The 25,571-nt window shown below is 36.5% G+C and overlaps 1 protein-coding gene across 3 annotated transcripts in view; it reads right to left on the bottom strand.

Annotated features, from left to right (window-relative positions):
• Positions 1 to 474: 474 nt before the first annotated feature.
• Positions 475 to 25,571, bottom strand: part of LOC145980594 (uncharacterized) — a 163,608-nt gene continuing 138,511 nt past the window's right edge. For 2 of the 3 annotated variants that reach the window (XM_083113630.1, XM_083113631.1), the window contains 4 exons: positions 24,732 to 24,921; positions 13,836 to 13,921; positions 10,429 to 10,582; positions 475 to 3,869 (listed from right to left, as the gene is read on the bottom strand). In XM_083113630.1, the coding sequence (XP_082969756.1) occupies positions 3,787 to 3,869; positions 10,429 to 10,582; positions 13,836 to 13,921; positions 24,732 to 24,921 (513 nt within the window). In that variant the 3' untranslated portion in view covers positions 475 to 3,786. The remainder of the gene's footprint in view (positions 3,870 to 10,428; positions 10,583 to 13,835; positions 13,922 to 24,731; positions 24,922 to 25,571) is intronic. The other variant, XM_083113632.1, reaches the window with a different exon arrangement.

The following is a 25,571-nucleotide window of genomic DNA, read 5'->3' as shown; positions in this document are numbered from 1 at the left end:
TTGCAAAATGTATATTCATGGCAAAAGTTGGTGTATGTGGGCCAGAGCCAGTGATGGCATCACATTGGCTCATCCTCTTAAGATCAACAGAAGGAAACTTGCAGATGTCAAAAATTTCTTACCGTTAATTTCACCCATCTACACCAACTATATCAATGGAACAGCCCCAGATGATGAAAGTCATAATGAAAGCAATGTGGATATCAATTTCTAAAAATGTATCCCTTTTGCATAAAGAAAAGGCAACATCTGTTCTTCGAATGCTTCAGTGTGTATTTTTCCTAAAATAATGTCCTTTTTTATTCAATGGATCGTTTTGCAGTTATGTAAAGTGTTTAGTTTGGACAAGACGTGAATGCATGTTATTTTGTTCAATACTTGAATTTGTAACTTATGCCTACCTTTATTCAATGGATTGTTTCATAGTTATGTAGAATGTTTGTCCAAAACGTGAATACATGATCATTGGTTCAATACTTTAATTTGCAGTCTTCCTACATTTTGTTTACTTTTAATCATTGGATCGTACACTTTCATTTAGTAGAAAAGAGATAATATTACACTTATGTATGGATAACACTGACAAATATCAAACAGCACTATGATATAAAATCATTTTTCTGAAAATTATAAAGAATCCGGCTTGTCCCATTGTTCCACCAAACCATTCAGCTAGTACATTATACTCGTATAAGGGCAGTAACATGACAAGCCACATAATCTTGCATTTTATTTTAGAAAAAAACATTTAATTTGTGTAATGTAATGTGAAAAATAATTTCGTTTCGCACAATGTAGTTATAATCCATAATCCATGTAATGACGAAGCATGACATGCTATAAACAAATAATAATAATTATGGATTTTCTTTCACAGGCTAAAAATTCCTCTACAAAAAAAATATAGATTGTCGCTAAGCCCATGATTTATAAAATTCATTGTGAGCCCAAATTTAAACTATAGAACAAATTATTTGTGTAAAGATAAAAAAAAATACTGCACTTTCTCATTCATATAGTATCATTGTTTTCATGGTACCTTCAAGTGGTAGCACAAATAACTTTCCAGGGTATACTTAGTTTTCCATCTTGCATGGCTTTTAGTCTGCACATAGCATTGTTTTACCACCTTCACAAGAATACATGTAAAAATGTTATTGTTCTGCTACAGCTAAACAGGCATTTAAACCGGTATTCTCAGGTTATCAGACAGGTTAAATCGGCGTTAATTTCCGACGTTTCAAACACATACTTTGCTCTCATCTTCAAGGAATGACACATTCCCTGAAGATGAGAACAATGTATGGCCTCGAAACATTGGCAGCTAAAGTGGATTCAACCTGGCTGGTAACTCAAGAACTCCTGTCTTAATCACATCGCCAGGAAACCTACAATTCCTATAAACAATAAGCAATTTCCATCACATCTTTCATGGCGGGTGACAAAGGACTGGTGAATGACTGCAAGTTAAGTATTGCTTCTACTTTCATTTAGAAAAATATTATATTTCCAGTATGCACTGTGGCTGAAATATTCGAAAGAAACATTTCACTTATTTTACATTCTAGAATTTACAGCATACTCTTGGAAGTTGTTTTAACACAAGAAAGTACTTTTTAAAACTGATTTTGACTCAGTTTTCCATGGTTGGTCAAACGTTGACAAGAACCACTAGCCCAACACAAGACCAAAATTCAGTTTGCCAACAAACGTAAACCCAAACTTGCCCACTTAAAAACTACAGTTGGCCCAATGGTTGTGGTTACTTTGGCTTTATTGGTGACATCTTGTTATTTACCTTGTAAGGAATGTTGCCCAAACTTACTTGACTTCCACTATCATTGCTTTCCCTACTTCACTTCCTTTTCTTTGGCTGCATTATTTTATAATTATTTGCAGTATTTGTCTATAGAATCATTTCATGTCAATTCACCCAATGATACAGGGTGTACACAAAGTGTGAGACACATTTCAGTGTTAAATAATATCAGCCTAGATGTAGGTACAAGAGAAGTATTGGTCTTAATCGATAGAAAAACTCAAAAAGGTTTCTTTGCAGATCGCAAGTTTGTCCATAGACAGGTCTACCAAAGAACTTTTACTGTAATTGACTCCACAGAAGAAAGCTCAAACTGTGTGCTGGTTTCTGGAAACAAAATCGGTGACACTAAAGCAGAGAAGCTTCAGAACACATTACTAGAAAGATCCTCCTTCTAGAAACAACAGCCTTCATGGAAGAAACAGGTTTTTTCTAACAGGGAGTGTCTTCGATAAGAAGCGTTTAGGATGTCCCAGCACAAGCAATTAAGGTGTTGAACGTGTCTGACAAGCATTCGTATGCAGTCCTAGGAGATCCGTGAGAACAGGGGCAAGGGGTTTGGATATGCTTGTTTCGACAGATCAGAAGATTCTATGGAAAAGATTATGGCACTATGCTTATGAGATTCAGTTTCTGCAAATTTCTGCAAAAAATAGGCGATAATGTTTAAAAGGATGGATTTCGCAGTTAATATTATATGGAAAGTAGAGGAAAATGAGGACTCGATTTTCGTCTTGACATTCTCTATATGACAAAGGAAACACAAATAGAAGACACAGACCAAAAAATTGAGTTTATCTATCTATCATTGCCATCATTTTATTTGTATCTTCATTAGTTTCTGTTTCGTTAATAATTCAAATGTGTCAGGCACTTTGTGTACATCCTGTATATTGAAATGTCAACTAACATTTTTTTTATTAATGTGTTACACTCCGGCAACAAAGAATCAGGAGCAACACATGAGTATATGAGCAAATCCTGAAAATTTTGACCGTCTGTAGCTGTAAGACTATAAGGTTTCTTACTTAGGTCAAGGCTACAAGTATACAAAATTTCAAGGAGATCCATGTTGGGTAGTGACATGGCCTGTGTAATATGACACGGAATGACCCTACAGCAACATTTTCTCTGTTTTCAGGTCTTGAATACACTCTTGACACATGTCTCATGTTAGAAAGATGGATTAAATAGATAGATGGCATTACTTGTATTTGCATAAACACCCACGAGTAAAAACAACTTCGTTTAAAATTTTGTTACAAAAAGTGGGATACACAGTCCCAAAATGCATGACACCTTCATTTACAGTAAATAATTAATATTCTCAGGAAATATTAAGAAGTTGCGTGAAATCTTCACATTTCCACATAAAAAAATTGTGAAGTTATAGATGAATCATTGAGTGCATAATTCCCCCGAAATTAATAAAAATATTACATGTGCTATCAAACAGATTTTCCCCAAACTGTCAGTATTCATCAAAATTAAACAAATTACACAAATTTTAACAGATAAAATCTTTGAAACACACTGAACCAGTACTAAACATTTTTCAGTATATATGAAAAAAATTTAGTGGAGTATCTACTATACCTGTAGTAGAGTCTCCCTCAGAAGATAAATCATTTATCTGTGATACTCTGTTTCTCCAACTGATAAATGTAGTATTTTCTTAATACAAATTAATTGATGCTGAAAATATTTACAGTGCTTTCAAATTCTTCCTTGATGTGAGACATAAAAATAAAATGGAGGACATGTTAAACGAAAGAGAACATCTAGTTATCCTATTTCTGTTTGCAGATACAAAAATTTATTTAATTTATTTTCATGAAATCATATTGATGGTTTTCTTCCAGTAGTTTAGAGAAGGACTAATCAGATCACATTAAATGTCCACTAGAATATTTATTCCAGGTCCTTCAGTATAAAGTGTTCTTTCTTCACAGTAATTATAGTTGCATCTAGTCAGGACCCACTTCACAGGATATCTTCTTGACTTGTCTATAGTACTTGCATACTATAAATATGCAGATTATGCTCAAAGCTATGGTATTTGGTTGAAAAAGAGAAAAAAAGCAAGCATTACTTAAACAATACTAATCAGTTATAACAAAGCTATTAATTTTTATCTTATTTAATAATAATAATCCGAGGCTCGACAGCTCTTGAAGGGCCTAGGCATATCTCCCGACTGCCAGTCTCCCTCCCTACCTAGAGATTATAGGAGATATCCGTGACCAGGTTTTGTTACTCACTTGTAGCTCCCCAATTTCCTCACGATGGTGTAAAAATCCTGATGTACGAATAGGCGAAACACGAGAAATTGGTCAAATATTCTTGGCAAGCTACGAGTTTTGAAGTACGGAAGGAAGGAGCACTGAATGCTATCCAAATACCAGTGAACGTCGTGTTGAACTTCTAAAAAGGTATGAAAGTACATTTCTAAAGTGTGCCCACAGTATTTAGTTGTAATCCGATCTTCCTGAGTTCCCAGTGTTGGAACGAGTGACGTAGTGCAAGTGATACTCCCCATGAACCTTTTCTACAGTTGAGTAAGATGCGTCCAACTAAAGTCATTTTTGCGAGACGTAGTTAAACGAACTCCCCAATGAAATTGCTCATGTGTATTCACGAATGCTTATTTTAAAAAAAGTAACTTGCTAGTAAAATTCTATGTAGTTTTGGAATCTCGTTAAATGGAAAAATTACGAACACATAATTGTTAATTAGACGAGAAATAAGCATTAGTTATCACGAGTAGATTCTGTCAGGTGGTAAAACTGTTGCTATGAAATGGAAATTAGTAAAAAGTGCAAATCATCGCAAGAAGTCACTTTTGGCAAATCGCAACCGTGGTGATTTTTCGATATCTCGTTCTTGCTTGAGTACCGCGGAATAAATTAAAGTAAAATTTACCTTAACCTTATCTTTGAATGAGCATCTAATTAACATTGTTCCCCTTTGTTAGTCTTATTACAAGATAAGAGTAATGCAATGAAAGCCAAGGTACAAGAATGGTCACGAGTTATAAGTTATGGATTTGAATTGTTGAACACTAGATAATTAAAACCGATTTTGCTGGACAAAATTGTATTTGATTCTATGCAAACTGACACATTACGTGATTAAACTTTTTTAATTTTTTAAAATTTTTTTGCAAGTTACACTTTTCTTGTGCAACCACGTAAAACTATGTTGATTGTTAAATTTGTAAAAATGTGCAAAACACGAGATTATGCAAAATAATTGTGTCGCATTTTTGTTGCACCTTATTGTTGTATCGAAAGTTATTAAAGGAGGAGTGAATCTACGAGTAATAGAATTGTTATTGTTGAAGAAAGATATAATTGAATAAAGTTGTCAAATTGTTACAAATTGAAGTACGTGTACAATAATTTGACCTTGTCATATCAACCAACAAGTGCGGGCATATATAAAACATGTGTAGTTACTGGTGAAGGCATTAATATTGATAATCCTAACACTGTTTATTTACGTGTGTGCTACCTTGAAAATTCCACGTAGCATTTATTTCTCAGGTGAATTATTTAAGAATACGAAGCTTGGCTTACCACTCCCTTCTTACAAGCAATCGTATGTATCTTTGCTTATACACTCTTTAGTCCTTGCTACAATGTTTATTTGGGTCCAGTTTTGCATCAAGTGAAATTGAGGTGCTGTGAACAACGTAGCAAAATACCTTCCGCCATTTCCAACTTAGCAATTTTGTATGGGTTCTGCGAATATTAACATTATTTTGATTTCAGCCTCTAAGATTTGTATTTCTGGTAGCTTACTATGTTGTACCACTGAAGCAGACCGTTACACTAGGTGAAATGTGAAAATATTATTATTGTTATTTCATTGATTCTAATTTTCTTGCGTTAACTTGCTCAAGATAGGGAAAGATGGAAGGCCTGTGTTGCTGCAGCCATGAACCTTCAGGTTTAAGAAGGCTAGGGAGTTAGTTAGTTAGTTAATTTTCTTGCGTATGAATGGTGGTGTTGATTTCTTGATGTGTGTGTGTGTGTGTGTGTGCGTACGTGCATGTGTACACTTTTTACTTTGCTCTAATTATCAGTATACGTTTGCAATAACACTAAATGCCCTTTTTGATGTTGAAGCATGTGGTAACAAGGCAATTTCCATTCTCATTGAAACTCGTACCACTCTACAGCCTCAATGGTACTTTCTATGGTGAAAATGCAAACACATTACAGTGAAAACTGCAATTCAAGATAATCGTATTAGTTTACCACCCCATACGCTAAAATTATGATGTTTTGCATTCACTGATCCAGCCACTGTAAGAGCAGCAAATGATAGCTCCACCTGAGTGGTCTGCCCTGGGCCACTTCATGAGTTTCGTCATGCCAATGGGCCCCTTGAATATTCAAGAGGGAATGGGATGTAGAAATTAATGGAAAACTACAGCGATTTTCTTCGCCAATTTTTTTTTATTTGGCATATTTTCTCTGCTACTTTTGCATAATCGCAAGGATGAGGATGAGTATGGTTAGATGAAATTGATGAAGTGGCACTTATAAAGAACACCATACTCAGGCCAGATCTCAAACTTGTGAACTTTAGTGACAAGATTGAATTTTTTTTTCTAAAAAATGGAGACCTTCTATACTTTAGCATGCTATTGTATTTAAGTATATATTTCATAGATATGCATTTTAAAGGCAGGTGCTTGATATATTAATTTTTTTCCTCCGAAAATGACAACATTAAAAGGGGGGCCCATATTAAACCTTTTTCTCTACTACTACTAGTAGTAGTAGCATGAAAGACGTTATTATCCTCATAAATTACGCAGAAGGGGGGGGGGGGGTAGAAGTCTGTGCTAAAACATTTGTTTGGAATTTTTCCAATACAGTCAATTTCACATTAGCTAATAATGGAAAACAAGCACACAAACTGAATTTTTGAATGGCAGAAAATGTATGATAAATGCATTCTGAAGATACATGTTTAACTTCCATGTACAACATATGTTTCACACATGCAACATGGAGTGACATAAAATGGAAAATACATATGCAACAAGCTAACACTAAATTGTGTACATACTCAAAACTTATTCAATACAAATGTACAACACATGTTATTTAAATATGTTACATTAAAGAAAACAAGCATATTGCGAGAAAAGCTAAGCAAGAAAATTTCTAGATCCAATTTTTGCAATTGAAAACAATGTTGATTTAATAGGGTGCAATTAATTTCACTGGACGCCATGGCATTTTCTCTTTAGAACTTTTTTTCATTTAGATCATCCAGCGCAAATGGCCGACTCCCGCCACCCCTAGCTACAGCTCTGAACTTGGTGAAAATGAGAAAAGGAAACTGCGAGCAAAGCGAGCAAGGAAAATTTATAAATGTATTTATATTTGCAAGAAATTTGAAATTAAAGTGTATAATTGCTCCTCTGTGCCCCCCCTGCATGTGCCCTTGGCCATCAAAGTTTGCCTCCACCTATTTGCACCTAATGAGGTGCAAATACTATCACGGAGCACCATGGCATTATCTCGTTTACAACTTTTTTCATTTAGATCATCCGGCGCCCATGGCCGACTCCCCCTCCCCTAGCTACAGCTCTGAACATGACGAAAATGAGAAAAGCAGACATTACGAGTGAAGCGAGTAGGAAAATTTTACAAATGTATTTTTATTTGCATAAAATTTGAAATCGAAAGGGTAATTGCTCTTCTGTGCCCCCCCCCCCCCTTGCAGGTGCTCTTGGCCCTGAGTGTTTGCCCCCCTTGCCCCCTATAATTGACGTCCGTCCATGGTTGGGAGGGGGGGCAATGCCCCCTGTGGTTGCGCCACTGTATAATAGACATATTTAAGCAATATATGTTTACTTTAGATACTTTAGGCTCACTTTCATGTTTGGTAACATAAAACGTACAAAACGGCTAGGCTCACTACCATTGTTAGTGTACTGAACCTTTTTTTCACAGTTTGTCTGCTCGACTAACATTGTATTAATGTGAATAGCACGTCACCCTCCCTTCCATCAAAACATATTCTAAAGGCATAAGAGGTGGTGTTTCATTTCAATCCTATCACCGTGCTCAGCCACAAGTAGGTAGATAATGATTCATTGATTTGCTGTTTTAAGTCCACTTAATGCACAGTAAGGCTAATCGGGACTGGACCTACAGTTTAAAGTGGAATCCGAACCACTATGTGCCTCCACCAGATATCAAACCTGGGACTCCTTGATTACAAGGCAACGATGCTACCACTGCGCCATCCGGAAGGCCCCTGGTAGGTAGATAAACTATACATAATAATCAAATCTAAAAATCAATAACAAGTCGATCACATGAAACGATCCCCCCATTTTTGTGTGAATATATATAGACTTGGCATGAAATGTTGTCCCCCCAAAAGTTTCCATGAAGCAGGCACGTCATGAAACCCTCCTGTGGGCACCCCTGCTTAGGAGTAATACTAAAAAAATGAAAATTATATTAGAGAGGAAATAAAAAGCAGGCTTAATTCAGGAAATGCATGTTACTTATCTCTTCATAAACTTTTGTCTTCTCTTTTAATATCTAAGAAACTAAAAGTTAAAATATACAAAACAGTAATTTTGCCAGTAGTATTATATGGATGTGAAACTTGGTCCCTTACATTGAAAGAGGAACATAAATTAAGATTATTTGAAAATAAGATCCTTAGGAAAATATTTGGACCTAAAAGGGACGAGGAGACAGGTGAGTGGAGAGGGTTACATAATTTAGAACTACATAATTTGTATTCATTCACAGATGTTATTAGGTTGATTGATTGAATGATTTGGTATTTTAAGTCCACTTTATGCACAGTAAGGATAATTATTATATTAAAGTGGGATCCGAACCACTATATGCCTCCACCAGGTATCGAACATGGGAGCCCTTGATTACAAGGAGACAACGCAACCACAGCACCATCGGGGAGGCCCAGATATTATTAGAATGATTAAATTAAGAAGACTTAGGTGGGCAGGCCATGTGGCACGAATGGGAGAGGAAAGAAGAGTCTACAGGATTCTTGTTGGGAAACCTGATGGTAAGAGACCAGTAGGAAGACCTAGACGAAGATGGATGGATAATGTTGAGATAGACCTAAATGAAATTGGTAGGGATGGAATAGAGTATATAGATCTTGCTCTGTATAGGGACAGATGGAAGGCCTGTGTTGCTGAAGCCATGAACCTTCGGGTTCAAGAAGGCTAGAGAGTTAGTTAGTTCGGTGAATTGTCAAATTATGAAAAATAAATTATTTAAGACAAAGGGAGAAGGTAACTAGACTTTGAATATTCCAGTGAAATTAAGAGGGAAATGTGATAGTTAAATAAGAAATCAATTGTTTATTGGTGACACGGGTGGGACACAATAGAAAGCACAAGTAAAACAAAAGGTAAAATAAACGAATAACATGTAAAATATCTTCCCTTTCTAATTTAATTGTGTATAACACTTGAATTTTTATCCTAATGACAAATTTAGATTGTTCACATAAAGTTATAGAATTGCATTTAAAATTTGAGGTTCAGGGGCACTTTCACATGCTTTACACAACAATTACATATTAAATTGGATTACCATCATGTACCAGGGGAAGTCAAAAATATATCTGCACTTTTGTCATGGCGATCTTTAGGTTGGCTGCACTGCTTCAGTGAGCACATGCTAAAAGGTGATACTTTTGTGGTTATATGTTCAAGATTTGATTTTAATGTCTTCATTTTTCCTTCTGTTGTTACAGAGTAAACATGGCTGCTCTGCTGGTAGTTTGCACCAAGGAAGAAGAGAGATCTGTTCTATTGGATTCTGACTCAAAGTGATGGACCCTGGTTTAATGTCCTGTGACAATCGTCTCCAAAAGCACTTTTCCTTCATCATTGTAGTGGTCGAGTAAGTGTTTACAGTAATTTTTTTTATATAATACATGATTGTGCTTATGTGCTTCAGTAAGCTCTCTTGGCACCCATGTTGCACAGACTTTTTGGATGATTTTCTATGTAGAACCATGACTAATTTGCAGAGAATATGCAACCTCATTGATGGTCACCTGTCGGTTCATCAGAATCATCTCTCAAAGTTGTTGATTCTTCCCATCAGTGATGAAGTTTGATGGGCGTTCCACTCCTGCTTAGTACTTCACACTTGTCCGGCCATTTCTAAAACTCTCAATCCACTCATACACACTTCTATGTGGCTGAGCGCTGTCCCCATATTGTCTGAAAGCTTGTGATGAATTTCAACCCCTGACACACCATCACACAGAGAAATCGGGTCACTGAACTCTGTTCTTCCTTGGAGAAAACTAAGAAGACCTTCCATGTTTACTCTGTAACAAAAGAAAGAAAAATGGAGCAATTAAGATAAAATCTTGGCTCCGCAACCACAAGAGTACCACCTTTCAGCAAGCCAGCACTGAAGGCAGTGTGGCCAATCTAAAGAAAGGTATGACAAAAGTGAGATAATTTTCTTACTTACTCTCATAGAAGTGCAATTTTTCATTCAGTCTCAAAATACTTTCTTACTTCGAAAAATACGTATGTTTGTTTATATTTAATAAATGTATTTTAATATTCATACCTGCAATCAGATATAACACAATTATAGTTGCAACTCCTTCTTCTGATTTTATTTCAACATTACTTGTTACTGCTACCAAAATGCCAGAAGTAAATATGATAAGTACTTTAATGCAGTGCCAAAAAAGCCATGGTAGTAGGTAAATACACTTCCTCTGAAAAAGAGAGCCTTCACTGCAGCATATATAAATCTTCAAATAATGTAGTGTGCATGTGTATTTGATTGGATTTTTGAAATATCAATCTCAAATAAAGAAATGGAACAGTTAAACTTGTGTATGCACAACGTGTCCCAAAAGGTACTTCACAACTTTGAAGTCACACAGCACAACTTGTAAATTACATAGAGGAATATACTTTGTTGTAGGTGATTCACCAATGCCTAAAGTTTTTTGTCAGGTATTGAATATCGTGCACCACCACATTGGGCCTTAGACATGAAAGATGTCCTGAACAGGACATTTCCAGCAACTTGGATTGGAAGAGATGGTCCAATTGCTTGACCTTCTAGATCCCATTACACACCAGGACTTATTTTTGTGGGGCTATGTCAAAGACACAAGGTATAGCAGTCCTGTCATTGATCTTGATGATTTGAAGGCCATTAGAGGAGCTGCCATTTGCACAGTAGACAATATATGCTAGAGACGGAATGAACAGAGTTACTACTTTGATTAGATGTTGTATGAACCACCAGAGGTGCGCATGTTCAAGTGGTCTAGTACACAATAAAACTTCAAGTGTTGGTAAATCAAATGGAACATGGTGTCTTACTTTATGTCAATTACAAGTTTTCCTGTATGATATCAAAGTTGTAAAGTACCTTTAGGGACACCCTGCACATAGGCAAACACACACACACACACACAAATGCACACACACACACACACACACACAATACCTTGGGTGCGTTCCAAAAGTAATGAAACGAATGAATTCAACGAAGATAACTGGGTTCGTGAATATGGTGAAATCAGTTATTTTACAGACTTATGGGACACACTAGATGAAAGTACAGGTGCAGCGTTTTGTTTAGAGAAAGTTTCCGTATGGCGTCCAGTGGAAGGCATGTTTCTTCTGGAAGAAACAAACTCTACTGTGGACACTTACTCATTTTAATCACATTCTAAGAACAGTGAAGGCAAACTTGTCTTGTGCATGTTCCTTCATATTGCTCTCTCTTAAAATTACAATACATTTTCCGAACTAGTGCAGTTTGAAGCCATCATGCACATGCATTGTCTGCAAGCAGCAGGCGATTCTCACCGAACAAACCAGCCTCCTGGCCCATGTATTTGGTGAATCTCATTCTTGAATGGAACGCACGGAAAGGGACTTTTGGGACAGCATAACGAACCTCACGAAACATACGAGAGCACTTATGGGATGGCCTGTTTAACTCGTTTAACGCATTAAACTGGTGCGACTTTCGGAATGGGCCCATAGATAGATTTCATACTCTCATACTCAAGAAATTTTCATAAATGTGTGTGGACAACATAGCTAAAATCATGGACGTCCGCAGGATTTTTTCCAGGGAGGAGCAAGGAAGGTATTTTTTTTCCAGGGGGGGGCAAACGAAGGCAAATTTTCCCCAAAAATAGTGTTGTTCCTTAAAAAACATTGCTTAAATTTGATTTTATGGTGTTCATGCAATAATTAACACATATTATTGTGGCTAAAATGAAATTGTGTGTGTGAAATACATATTTTTTGGTTGACTTTTATTTTCCAGGGGGTCCACGGCGCCCCCTTGCCCCCCCTTCCGGACGCCCATGACTAAAATGTAATTGATTCAAGTTCCCTGTACAATGAAAAACACATCTTAAAAATTTGTTGCTCAATATGCAACAAAAACCGACAGAAGATCATCCTACTGGGCATCAAGGTTATTAGAATTATAGAAGGTTGAGTCATCTGCAAGTTTACCCAAAATACATATAATTTGATGATGTAAAGTGGGGTCATGTGATCTAACCCCATAAACGTAGATGAAAGTTTTGCATTATCCATGTTCAAAAAAGACTCCAAAGTGAAATCTTGAAATCTTTATATCTTGATATGTCAGTTTATTTATGGTTTGTAACTACTAAACTTCTTTACAATTTAATTTGATACCCTGTGGAGGCACATAGTGGTTTGGATCCCACTTTAAACTGTAGGTCCAGTCCTGATTAGCCTTACTTTGCACAAAGTGGACTTAAAACACCAAATCAATCAATCTTTACAATTTAACACATCAAGAGGTTTAAAATTTCTGATTTGCTGATAGAAATGCATGTATTCTAATCTGGAATGTAAGGTCACACTTCAACACTACAGATGTATAGATTTAATGGTTTCTGCCACTATTTTTACACAATTAGTAAAGCAAGTATAAGTTAGTAAATTTTGATTCCTACTTGAACCCTGAAAACAATAGAAAGTACAAATACAGTGGCCTGCCCAGAATTTTTGAAAGGAGGGGGTTAGGTATACATTTTTAGAAGTCAGCCCTCATTTTGCCATCTCTTCCTGCATTTGATGTTCTCTTTTTAGGAATAATCCCCCCCTTGGGCATGCCACTGTACAAATACAATTGATAAACCAACATATCTTGTGAGAAATTCGTTTTTTTACAAGACAAAGGTTTTTAGATCAATTCCGGGCGTGGAAATTTGTATTTTGCTGATTCCAATTCTTTTTGCTTTAGCTTTAAGTGTATGAAACATTTATGATTAATATAATTTGAAAAAAAATATTATATGGTATATTGTAGTGAAAACTAGTAGAAATAATTATGTGGCTGCAGATGTTTATCAGATCGGTACACAGCAAATATTTAAATATTCTATATTTATTGAATCATGAAATAATTGTAATATTACAAAATTGTGAAATTAAAACTTCATCTCTAAAAGAATGACGTCCTAGAACTCAAATTAGTAATTAGCCATTTAATGCATCCAGTGACATGCTGAGACTTCGGCACTTATGTAGCAACTGATTGTGGGTAATCTTTAAGCATTGAGCACACACACACATATGCACAAATGCATATGTTGCTGAAGTTATTCTCTCACCTTCCATTTAATCTTTGTCACTGTTTCCTGCTGCACTCTTTCAGGAGGCAATTTTTAACTGACAAATAAATCCTCCGTTTTAAAATGAAAGTAATGCAATGTAACAATAGTACTTGTGAAATGTAAATTTTTATTATCTGTTACTACTGCAAAATACATAATGAGTAATATGTTAGCAAGTAATACATTGATTTCATTTTGTTATTCCTCAGCTATAATAGCAGTACTACAACAAACATCTAATATTTTGATTTTGACTTATTTTTTATTTCTGGAAAAAAAACTTTTGGATCAAAAATGCCCGAGAGATAGTTAAAAATTGTTAGGACATACCTAAACAGCTTACCTGTATAGTGCCAAGTAGAAGACAAATATTGGCAAATAATGTGATGACAGCCATAATTAAGACTTCAATATAAATTACTGCCATAGCTGAAATAGTAAGACAATTATATTGCAGAAATAATTATTTTATTCTTATTGATTTATTACACAGGCACACCCAGTGTTTCAGACATGCTTATTTTGCTGAATTTTTGCCCTCCGTATATTCTATTGGAACAGGGATGTACCTATGAAATGCAAGAAGGAAATATATATAACACATACTATATTCCAATAATTACTTATGGAGCAGAGACTTGGACAATGACAGAGATATATGCAGGCAGTAGTGATGAAATGTTTAAGGAGTGTATTAGTTTGATTGATTGATTTGGTGCATAGAAAGGCTAATCAGGACTGAACCTACAGTTTAAAGTGGAATCCAAACAACTATGTGCCTCCACTGGGTATCAAACTCAGGACACCTTGATTACAAGGTGAAGACATTACCACTATGCCATCGGGGAAGCCCTGGGTGAGGAATATTTTGGGGAAGACTACAAAGGATGGAATAAGGAATGAGGAGATCTGACAGACAGTGGGGTTGGTGAGGCTTCAGGACAGGATAGATCAGGCACAATTAATTGATTGAGTTTGTGTTTTAAGTCCATTTTATACATAGTAAGGCTAATCGGGACTGGGCCTACAGTTTAAAGTGGGATCTGAACCACTATATGCCTCCACTGGTATCAAACCCGGGACCCCTTGATTACAAGGCGACGACGCTACCACTGCGCCATTGGGGAGGCCCCCCAGGCAAAATTGAAGTGGTTTGTACACAAAAAGAGGATGGGTGCAGAAGTACTACCAGTAAGAGCTCACATTGCACAAGGAGTGGGAGTAAGGCCAAGGGGGACACCAAGATGTTAGTGGAAAGAGCAGATAGATGAGAATGTTAGGAGAAGAGGATAACATTGGAACACTGTGGAAAGAGTGAGTGGTGGAAGACCAGAAGAAAATGGAGAGGCTTGACTTCTATGCTGACCCTGCCAGAGGCAGGAAACGGCATAGGGTGATGACGATATTCCATTGGAATCAAAATTATATATCATATCCTCTGTTTACTACTGAATATTCAGTCTCAGTTTCCCTCCTTCCAAATAGTGTTTGGAAGTGATGAGTTACTCTTAACACAGTTACAAGTAAAAGTTACTTTTTGAGGCATTCTAGCTGTAGCTAGCTACTTTTAAAAGTAAGTCTTACTTTCTTTTGCAACAGAAGCAACTTTATCAACAGTTACTTTACAACACTCAAATTGTTTACTTGAAACTATGTAACCACGAGAAAGCCAACTTGCAAATCTGTTTCCAACTATGTCTCTGGATGCTGTGCTGAAAGGTTTTTTGTGGAATTGGCCATGTCAATTATGGTATTTAGCATTGCATGGTAAATTTAGAATATCACACTTTGCTGCAATCCGTCATTTCTAATTACACTCAATAACTTCAGTGATTTTATTTGTTGTAACAATATAGACATATGAAGACCTGTATTACGTACCAGAAACACAGAGAAAACAAATTAAAGTTTTCATATATTTTTATTACAATTAATGATCATTGTGCATTTTTTTGGCAAGACGTAACTAGGAATTAATTTTCAAGTACCAGTAACTGTAACTGAGCTACTTTTATAAAATGAGTAAATGTAACTGTAACTCTGTTATTTCTTGAAGCAAGTAACTGTTACTATATTTCAGTTACTTTTAAAGAGCAACTTTCTGAATGTCAGTTCAAATATCTTTCCAACAGAGGCGAAGATATAGTACAAGCAATGCAAGCACTGCTTGCATAATTCGAATACCATTTAATGTACTTAATGTTCTAACCGTATTTAGTTTCCATCGCACTCGATTTCGCGAAAAAATGCGGCCGCAAACTCCCCCAGCAGCTCTGTAGCAAGCACCAGCCTCAATGCTTGCAGCCGTTCTGCGGGAAAATAAGGCCTCCGAAGGAGTCACATGGCGAAGCGTGAAATTTTGGTGGAACCCGTCCACAAAGCTTCTACAAAAAGCTGTGCTTTCCGAGCTTGCGTGATTCCCGAAAATAGCCGAGTTCAACCGAAAGCAGAAGGATTCATCTATGGGTATGTTGCCAGCAAAAAACTAGTAACGAATATTTGTCTTCATGAACACGTAAACAAGATCGCAAATATAATAATAATTGTTAGTCATAAAATAACTAAAAGAAGTTATTATCACTGTTCTAAATTCCATATATATCATATTATATTACAAATTATTTTAGATTTCGCGAAATGTAAAACGCGTAAAAAAAGTTGACATTGGGAGTTGGGGCAGTGGAATTTCTGCACCCCCGTGAAGAGTTTTCTCAGGGAGGGAGGGAAGATTGGACGGACCTTGGTCCCGCACCCTGCTTCCTGGTCGGTCCAGCTCAAATTACGCCAGAAGTGTCGCTACCAGTGTTTGCAACTGCCAAATTATTTACGCAGTAATTCAAGTGAGCTCTTTCACAAATTTTACAATCAATAAATTGACTGCTTTTGAATAAAACTTGGGGTGAAAATAAAGCTATCTGAGAAAGAACTATCTACTGATATTTGTACATGGCATAGAAGTAAATCGTATACATTCTGCATATTATGAGCACAAGAATATGTTTTAATGATTGATTGATTGATTTGTTGTTATAAGTCCACTTTCTGCACAGTAAGGCTAATCGGGACTGGACCTACAGTTTAAAATGGGATCTGAAACACTTGTGCCTCCACCGGGTATCGAACCCGGAACCCCTTGATTATAAGGCGACGACACTACCACTGCGCCATCGGGGAGGCCCGAATATGTTTTAAGTTCTATTATTATGACGCAAGTGGTGTTCCCAGGGTCTTTTTACGGTCCCCATTTTGTCATCTTTTCCTTCCTTTGACGTTTTTTCTTAGATATACTGGGCCAAAAGGGGGTTATGTCTACCATCCACCCCCCCTTCGCCCCGGGCACGCCATTGAATGACACTTTATTACTTAAATATTAATGTACATACTCGTTCTGCTGAAATGATTCTGATTCCTCCGCGTAATTTTTATCTCCAAACTGATATATCTTTCCTTTGTGACGGATAAAATTAAGGAAATAGGTTGGTATCACTTTCTGTTGTTTCAGAGATTTTCAAAGTGATCTTGTGTGGATGCTTGTATTTGCAGTTGTGGAAAGCGCGTTGGATAGTGTGAGTTTTTGTTGCTTCGTGTTTTGTGCTGTGAAGTTATCGGAATGAACGCGTATTTAGGAACGGTTGATGTGAAGTGAGGGTGTATTATTGAGCAATTGAAAATTGCTTCGTTTAGCTCGAGAGAGATAAGTGTTAAAATGAAAATCGTGGAAGGGGGTCGACCAACACCAAGAGTTTGAAATTTATTGTGGTGAGTACATTGTCTATGCATGTGTTTCTTTGCTTTGAAATGAATTTTTTATTGTTTGTGTTTAACTTTTTATTTAGTGTTTAAGTTACTCCAATGCGGTTTTTAGGGTTTAATATCATATGAATAACGTTACCTGGATTTTTTTTAAAAAGTAAATGTGACGTTTGCGGATCATATGGTTTATTTTTAGTACAGTCACTTTATTACGATATTTTGACAAATCCAGCGACTGGGTAAATGAGGCTATAAACCTTGAATCTTTCCCCTCGGCATGTCGTTGTACTACATGTTTTGTTGTACTGAAACATTGCTTGCCTCCTTCGTAAGACTACGCTTCGCTACTGCTTTCCAATGCCTTTTGGTGATTGTTGAGTTGCTTGGGCAGTAAGTTTCAGTTGGTTGATGGCACATATCAGACCAGAGAGACACTATGTGTGTGTGTGTGTGTGTGTGTGTGTGTGTGGGTGGGTGTTTTCAATAGTGTTTTCACAAGAATATATAATGACACTGAGGTTGGATGAAGCAGGTTACTGAATACTGAGAAAATACATATCAAATCAATGTATAAATGTGATAAATGCAAAAGAGTGGTTAGTAATAGAATACTTTGTGATTTTTGTGGTAAGTGGTTACATTTCAGTTGTTGTTGGGTAGATAATACTGTAAAATTAATGGATGTACAAGAAAGGTATTGCCTGAATGTAAGCATGGCAATAGAGTGAAGAAATCTAGTGTAGAAAATTGGCCAGAATATAACAGATAAGTGTCTACAAAAGAAAATAACATATTCACATATTAGAAGAGATATTACAGAAAATGGAAGAACATGCAATACAGAAGGATAAGTCCTGGTAAAAAATAATTTGGGGAAAGAAGCCTAATACTGCTCATATGGAAACATATTCACATTTGTACTTGGTGCAGAGTCTGAAGAAGACCTTTCTAGAAGGTTGAAACGTTACGTTTAGTTTGTTTTATAATAAAATAAATTATTGCCTTGGTCAACATATTGAGTTTTTCATATCATGGAAACAAGGCTTAATGGTGTTATAATATTCATATGCAAAGAGTATAGGCACATCAATATATTCTTGGTTTTAAAATAGAAACCGTTAGAATGTACTACATAACTTCAATGGAGATCAAAATTGGAATGCAAGGAGAGTTTGACATATTCCTAGATATGGTGTGTGTGAAAAGAGTGAGGTTTGTGTTTCCAAATAGGGAATCGAACCCAGGTCTCCTGTATGACAGTCAATAACCTACTGATTATAGACAACCGCAGTTGATATATTTCAATGTCTCCTTGGTACCATTGTCGCCTTGTAATCAAGGAGTCCCAGGTTCGATACCCAGTGGAAGCACATAGTGGTTCGGATCCCACTTTAAACCATAGGTCCAGTCCCGATTAGCCATACTGTGCATAAAGTGGACTTAAAGCACCAAATCAATCAATGAATCAAATTTTGAATGCAAAGAGAGTTTGACATATTCCTACATATGATGTGTGTAAAGAGAGGGAGGTTTCTGTTTTCAATAAGGAATCGAACCAAGGTTCACTGCATGGCAGTAAATAACCTACTGACTATAGACAAGCGCAGTTGATAGATTTCATTGGTAGTGTCGTGGCCTTGTAATCAAGGAATCCTGGCTTCAGTAACAGTAGAGACACATAGTGGTTTGGATCCCACTTTAAACTGTAGGTGCAGTCCCAATTAGTCTTACTGTGCATAAAGTAGACTTATAACACCAACTCAATCAAGCAATGATTCCTGTAACATAAAAGTTGATTCAGGTTGCAGAAACCAGAAATATTCAAGATATTTGATTCTAAAGTACCACATAAAACCACACATGGGGCCAATCCATGACAAAGTGATCCTACCACTCAAAAAGTAAAATTAGTCCAAATATTATTTAAACAGCATTAAACTTATACTTTAGCTTTAGTTTAGTGCAGGACACTTAGTAGTTACTAATTTGATATTTACATGTCCTTGAATGATTTTAAGAATTCAGATTAACAAAGAGAAGTGGAAAACGTGATAAAGATTGTTTTCTTTACATTAAGACTTGAGTGTATAAGCAATGATAAAAAAAAATCAATTTTCACAAATAAATTTGTTTATTATTAAAATGTATGAGTTTGAGGAGGTTCTTTTTCCCCATGATATGTTTCAGTTAAGGTATTAGGTGAGTATAAGGTATTAAATGTAGTTAATTAATAAGGTATTCACATAGGCACACCCGGAATTTTTTTAAAGAAATTAATAGAATTAATAACAGTAAAAATAAAAATGTTTTCACTGGAATAAAAGACATGAGATGAAAGTTTGCAATCTACATACCCCCCCCCCCCAAAAAAAAAAATGATGGATAAAAAAGTTGGAAAAATGCACAGAATTTTCAAGTTTAGTGGTGGTAGGTGAAGCTTTTACCGCCGTGTGAGTCACACCTGGAAATCCAGTTATTCTTGAATTGCCCAAAAAGAACGTTATTCACAAACCTCACCCTTCAGGACAGTAAGAATGTGATCATTCTGAAACTATAATGATGATATGGATGAGCTCAATGTCTTTGTTCAAAAAATATTTAGATTTGAAGTGTGTGATTGTCACACCTGGAACTCATGTATTGGCCCACATATAAAGAAAGAAATAGGAAATCTTCACGAACAGCATAATCTTCACAACCATGCAACATTTCCCACTTTGTAACAGGCCTACAGAGGGCCAAGGGTACTGAAAAATATCTTAAAGCACTAGGAAGAAGGCTCAAGTTTTTAAATGCATTTCAACAATTCTTGTATCAGGTATTGAAACATTACCATAATGTACATTTAAAATGTATTTCAACATCCACTTAAAGGTGATGTGTTGGAAAAAAAAATAATGTGCTTTGTAATGAAACTTTAGTATATGTTTTTTTTAAGTATAGTTTTAAGTCGACTTTATGCACATATAGGCTAATAGGGACTGAACCTACAATTTAAAGTTGGTTCTGAAGCACTATGTGCCTCCAACAAGTATCTCATTCAAGGTTCCTTCATTACAAAGTGACAACGTTGCCACTATCCCATAGGTGTGGCACACACTCGTGTCTACCCTGGGTAAAATTGAATGAAGTTCTTATGGGTATAGAAAGTGCCATCCCACTGGACCTAGGTTTATTAGTATGGTGGGATGACTTTCTTCAACTACAACAAGAAGCGAGGAGTTCCCAAGTAACCAAAAGTGGTTGGCCCAATGTTGGGCCAACTGTACTGAAAATGGTTGGCAAGAACATACTGTTGGTCAATGGTTATTTTGGCCATGGTTTCAACATTGCGCCAATGTGTGGTTTTTACGTTGGGCCAACATGGATTTACGTACTGAAAACTAAACAATGGATACGTTTGTGTTCTGAAATATACAGAATTTATTGTGAGACCAAATGTTAACAATAGTTCAAGTTATTTATGAAAATAAAAAAATATACACAGCACTTTCTCAGTCACATGGTATCATTGTTTTCAAGGCACCATACCTTCAAGTGGTAGCACAAAAACCTTCTAAAGTTTACTTAGTTTTCCACCTTTCATGGAATTTAATCTGCCCATAACATTGCTTGACCACCTTCACAATAATGCCTGTAACAATGTTCTTGTTCTACAACAACCAAAGAGATAAAAAATAACCAATTCCCAACACATCTTTCATCCATGGCGGCTGACAAAAGACTGATGAGTGACTGCAAGTTAAAAATAGCTTCTACGTTCAATAAAAATATATTCCCATTATGTGCTGTGACTGAAATATTCGAAAAGAAACACTGTTACATGTCACTTATTTTACACTCTAGAATTTTCAGCATACTCCTGAAAGTTGCCTTACCATGAAAATGTTGTTTATAAAACTGATTTTGACTCGCTTTCCCATGCAGTGGCGTATGCTGAGACTAAGATCAGGGCTATCTCCAAATATAGTAGTGTTTGAATTTTAAATGAAAATGTGTCCGGCAAAAAAGAGGGGGGGGGCTCCTCCTCATTCATTTTGGATTTTTTTTGTTTACATCGATATCTTGCCATTAAAAACAACAATAGTAGGCAATGGATATAAACTATTTCATGCTTATTTATAAAGAGGAGCAGTCTATAACATGCAATATGTAGGACCTTCATGCGAGTATGAAATAATAATTAACTTCTTACCTTACTTGAAGGTAAACTCCATTCTTCTCTCCTTTTCCATGAATTTTTTTGTCACTTTATCGAAGAATGTGTCCTCACATGAATTTCTGATGTTGATTAGAACCCCTTTCTCAATAGACATTATAGCTAAATTGCTAAGCCGCGCTTGTCCCTGTGTTGCTCATTGTGGCCCTTAAATGCACATTCTTGCTTCCCCAGAAATGCTATTGCATCAATTAATCTTCTTATAATAATTCTGTTTTCCTTCACTTTTTCATTATGCAAACTGTCAGCAATCTTCTCTTGCAAATTTAAGGAATGATCAATTCTTTGAGAACCGAATGTCTGTAAGTTACTGAACGCACGTATATGACTAAGTGATGTTTGGTGTTTATCGCAAGCAGTTACCAAATAGTTTAAATTACTAAATCCTGTTGTATTCTAAGGACTTTTGTCGGTAGAAAAAAGCAAACATGCCCAGCAATACGACTTATTAAGTGCACTCGACCCAGTCAACCAAAGATATTTTTGGTAGCTGGTCTCGTGAAAACGCCTAATATATACCTTATTTTTGTCTTTCTGCATGACTGTAAGGTCCGGAAGAGGTGGAAGAGGCCTACCTGTCTCTATTATTTGCATCCTATCCTCGTAAGGAAGCCGTGAGAATGGCGTCTTGGAGACAAGTTCGGTGATTAAATCCATTTTCACACGCTCACGGAACAAAAACACAGCACAACAAAAGGATTCCCATCCATGAACACGATACGCGGGCGACACAAAGAACTCGGATCTCGGACACAACAAGTTTGACCATATATCCCTTCCTTTTCCGGAAACCACCACCGATCCGCGTGGTTGAAAACAAGTGCGTGAATGGTTGCTATGACAACATGGATTGTTTATGTTGCCAAACGTATTTCATTGGGATGACTCGGGCCAAAACCCCCACCGCGAGGGCGAAGGTTTTGACATTTTGACAGCGGGGGGAGGTGGTAGGGGGTTTGCTTGAAACAGAAGTAAACAGGATGGCAACATGGCTGACGTCATCAGAATGTCCCATATAGCTGCGACCGGCTGCGACCACAGTCGAATTTCATGGAGAAGCAGAGTGCCACCTTCAGGGGAAAATCACTAAATTTGGCAGATTTATAATGCTTGTATGTGACGAAATTCATGGAACTGGAAGAGAGACGGGCAATGCTCGAAGGAATGATGAGGGGGGGAGGTGAGGTAATTTTCATGAGGAATCCCCCTAGCTTGAATAATTTGCATTGGCACCCCCGGCTATATTTTTTTCCCCAGCGATTTAGCGAATTTCCTATTTCCATTGTTGGCAACACTACAACATCGCCAGGATGCAGCGAAGTCTTCACTCTCCAGCGCTTGGGGTTGGAAGCCAGCACCAGGGACCACCAAGGTCGTCCCTGCCAGCACAAATACGTCATGGGTTGAAAGGACCGCCTGCTGGTACAAAGACTTTTCCCTCAGACGAAGAAGCCTGGCGATAAATAAAGACGACCTTACACTAGTGCTTTCCGCCATGGTCGTTACATGAGAGTGAAGCATCGGTTAAATTTGCTAGTCTATTATTTCCTTTATTTTAATATGGGCTTCGGCGATAGCCTAGGTAGCCTAGAATATACGCGCCTGTTCCCATGGTTGGGCAAACGTTCGTAACCACTGTTGGCTCAATGTAAAACCAACGTCAATTTGCTAACCAACATAAAGCCAACCTTTCCCACATAAAAACTGACATTGGGCCAACGGTGGTGGTTACTTGGGTTAGTACATCAATTTGAGTGTCATAATTTAGAAGCTACAAAGGTATAATTATTGTTACTAAAAATAAATTTTGAACTAAGGATGTCACCAAACATATAAATTCATTCACATGCTAATTATCCTGCTACATGTTCCAGAAAAAATAACATCTATCTAATTTCTAAGGTTGGTTGATTGGTTGATTTTGTGTATTAAGACCACTTTATGCACATTAAGACTAATCGAGTTTTGAGTTTTGAGTTTGGTGTTTTAAGTTCACTTTATGCACAGTAGGGCTAATCGGGACTGGACCTACAGTTTAAAGTGAGATTCGAACCACTATGTGCCTCCACCGGGTATCAAACCCGAGACCTCTTGATTAAGACGAATCGAGACTGGACCTATAGTTTAAAGTGGGAGCTGAACCACTTTTGCCTCCATCAGGTATCGAACCCAGGACCTCTTGATTACAAGTCGGCAAAGCTACCACTGCATCATCGGGGAGGCCCTCTAATTTCTAAGGTGGAAGAATAATGTTAAAAACTATATTTTTATAATACGAGGGATAGTCGGGTAAAAAGTTTCCCGCATGTGTATTTCCGGATAGCTTGGAAATTTTGGGTTGGAAATATGTTGTGGTTGTACATGCCTCATCCTTCTTTTGTTGTCTGATGCAATGACGTTTTCCTTGGCAAAGGCGCCAGTGTACTGCTGTGTTGAAGACAGGAAGTTGAGAAGGGTGTTCCCGGCCGACATGAAAAACAGAGGTGTGTTGCAAGTGGACAAAGGATGAAGTGCGAGCTGTTGTTCACTTGTTCACTACCAACATTGAACCAAAGTCTCTTCATCCGTAAACAGGACATGCAGTTTTACGAACAGGGTTTCTTGAAACCTTGTGAAGCAGTACAACAAGTGCCTGAATATCACTGGGAACTATGTGGGAAAAAACAGTGTAATGATCCCTCTTTTTTATGACGTCATGTTATTTCTCAAGAATAAAACTCTCAGCAGATGGCAGACTAGAGAAACTTATTTTCAGGCTATCCCTCATAGTTTTAGCAATTTTTTTCTTCTCAGTTAATGAAAATAATTTATCAATTTGTTGTGTTTATAGCTGAATCGAAGGGATACATGGTGGGCAAAGAAAGACACATTGATAGTTAATAAAAACAACAGAACAGTTAGCTTACCTACCATATTTTTGTGCAATTTTACAATGGTAATTTAAGCTTCTCTTATTATACTATATATATAATGTGCTCAAATTTCTTGAAACTATCTTCATTGATTAACTCAAGTTCATTATTGTATGCCAAATTTATAAAGCAAAATCTTTACTTTCAAGTTCACAGAGTTCTGTGAATTCCAAAGCTACATGTTGATTAACTTGGGATATCTGTCACTCACCTTCTTTTGATTTTTTAATGCTAGTATGTTTTGTTTTCAGAAATACGAATTTTGGGGGAAATAAAAGAAAATGAAAAATATTTTTAAAAAAATAGAAAAATAGCAGCAAGAAATTAAATTCACTATTTATATATAGTTACTAACCATCACATTTGTGCCACCATAGAAATCCATCATCCACAGAATTTGTTGTGTTGGCACAGGACACATTTCCATTGTTAATATACACAGTAGACTCATTGCAATTGCAGTGGTTAGATAAAGTTCCATTGCTTCCTTGATAAAATACATGCAGTTTTGCTCCTGTAACAATGATGGCAAATATGGACAAAACCTGAAATATATAAATTATATGTAGAAGAGTTATTTTGCATTACATATTTGTATTTATGAAATTCCATATAAGTATATTGTATATTCTTCTCTAGATCTGTTTACTTGATCAACTACATATAGATATAAAATAAAGACACACTTAAGAAGTTATATTTTTTTAATAAGTATAATGAAAGCTCGGTTATATATTTTGTAAAGGACTATGCTAAGAGAAACGTATGAGTGAGAAATCATAGGGGAGAGTGGGACAAGTGAGACCCCTTAAGAAAAGAAAGGTCATAGTGTGCACATTATTTATTTGAGAAGAAACAAACTTTTACAGGCTACATGTAGAACAGTTATGAACATTTTTATCTAGTTCAAATGCAAAAAAATAATAACTTCTCTGTTAAAAAAATGAAATAATTCAAGTCTGCATGTGGACGCACTTACCCCACCAGGTGGGGCAAATGAGACCAGCCAGATACAGAAATTGAACAATACAACTTGGCAAATAACTTTCACCAGACAAACGTTCTAAATCACTTAAATCATGTGTCCAGATTAATGGAATGTGCTGGGGAGTCCTTCAGACAGCAAAATGAACTGGCAAAAGGAATGAGTGGGCATTCCCCAGAATGAAGAATTTAGCACTCATACTGCTCAATA

Source organism: Lepisma saccharinum, chromosome 28 (assembly GCF_977018435.1).
Source record: "Lepisma saccharinum chromosome 28, izLepSacc3.1, whole genome shotgun sequence".
Lineage (NCBI taxonomy): Eukaryota > Metazoa > Arthropoda > Insecta > Zygentoma > Lepismatidae > Lepisma > Lepisma saccharinum.
This window is presented reverse-complemented; position numbering and strand designations above follow the sequence as displayed.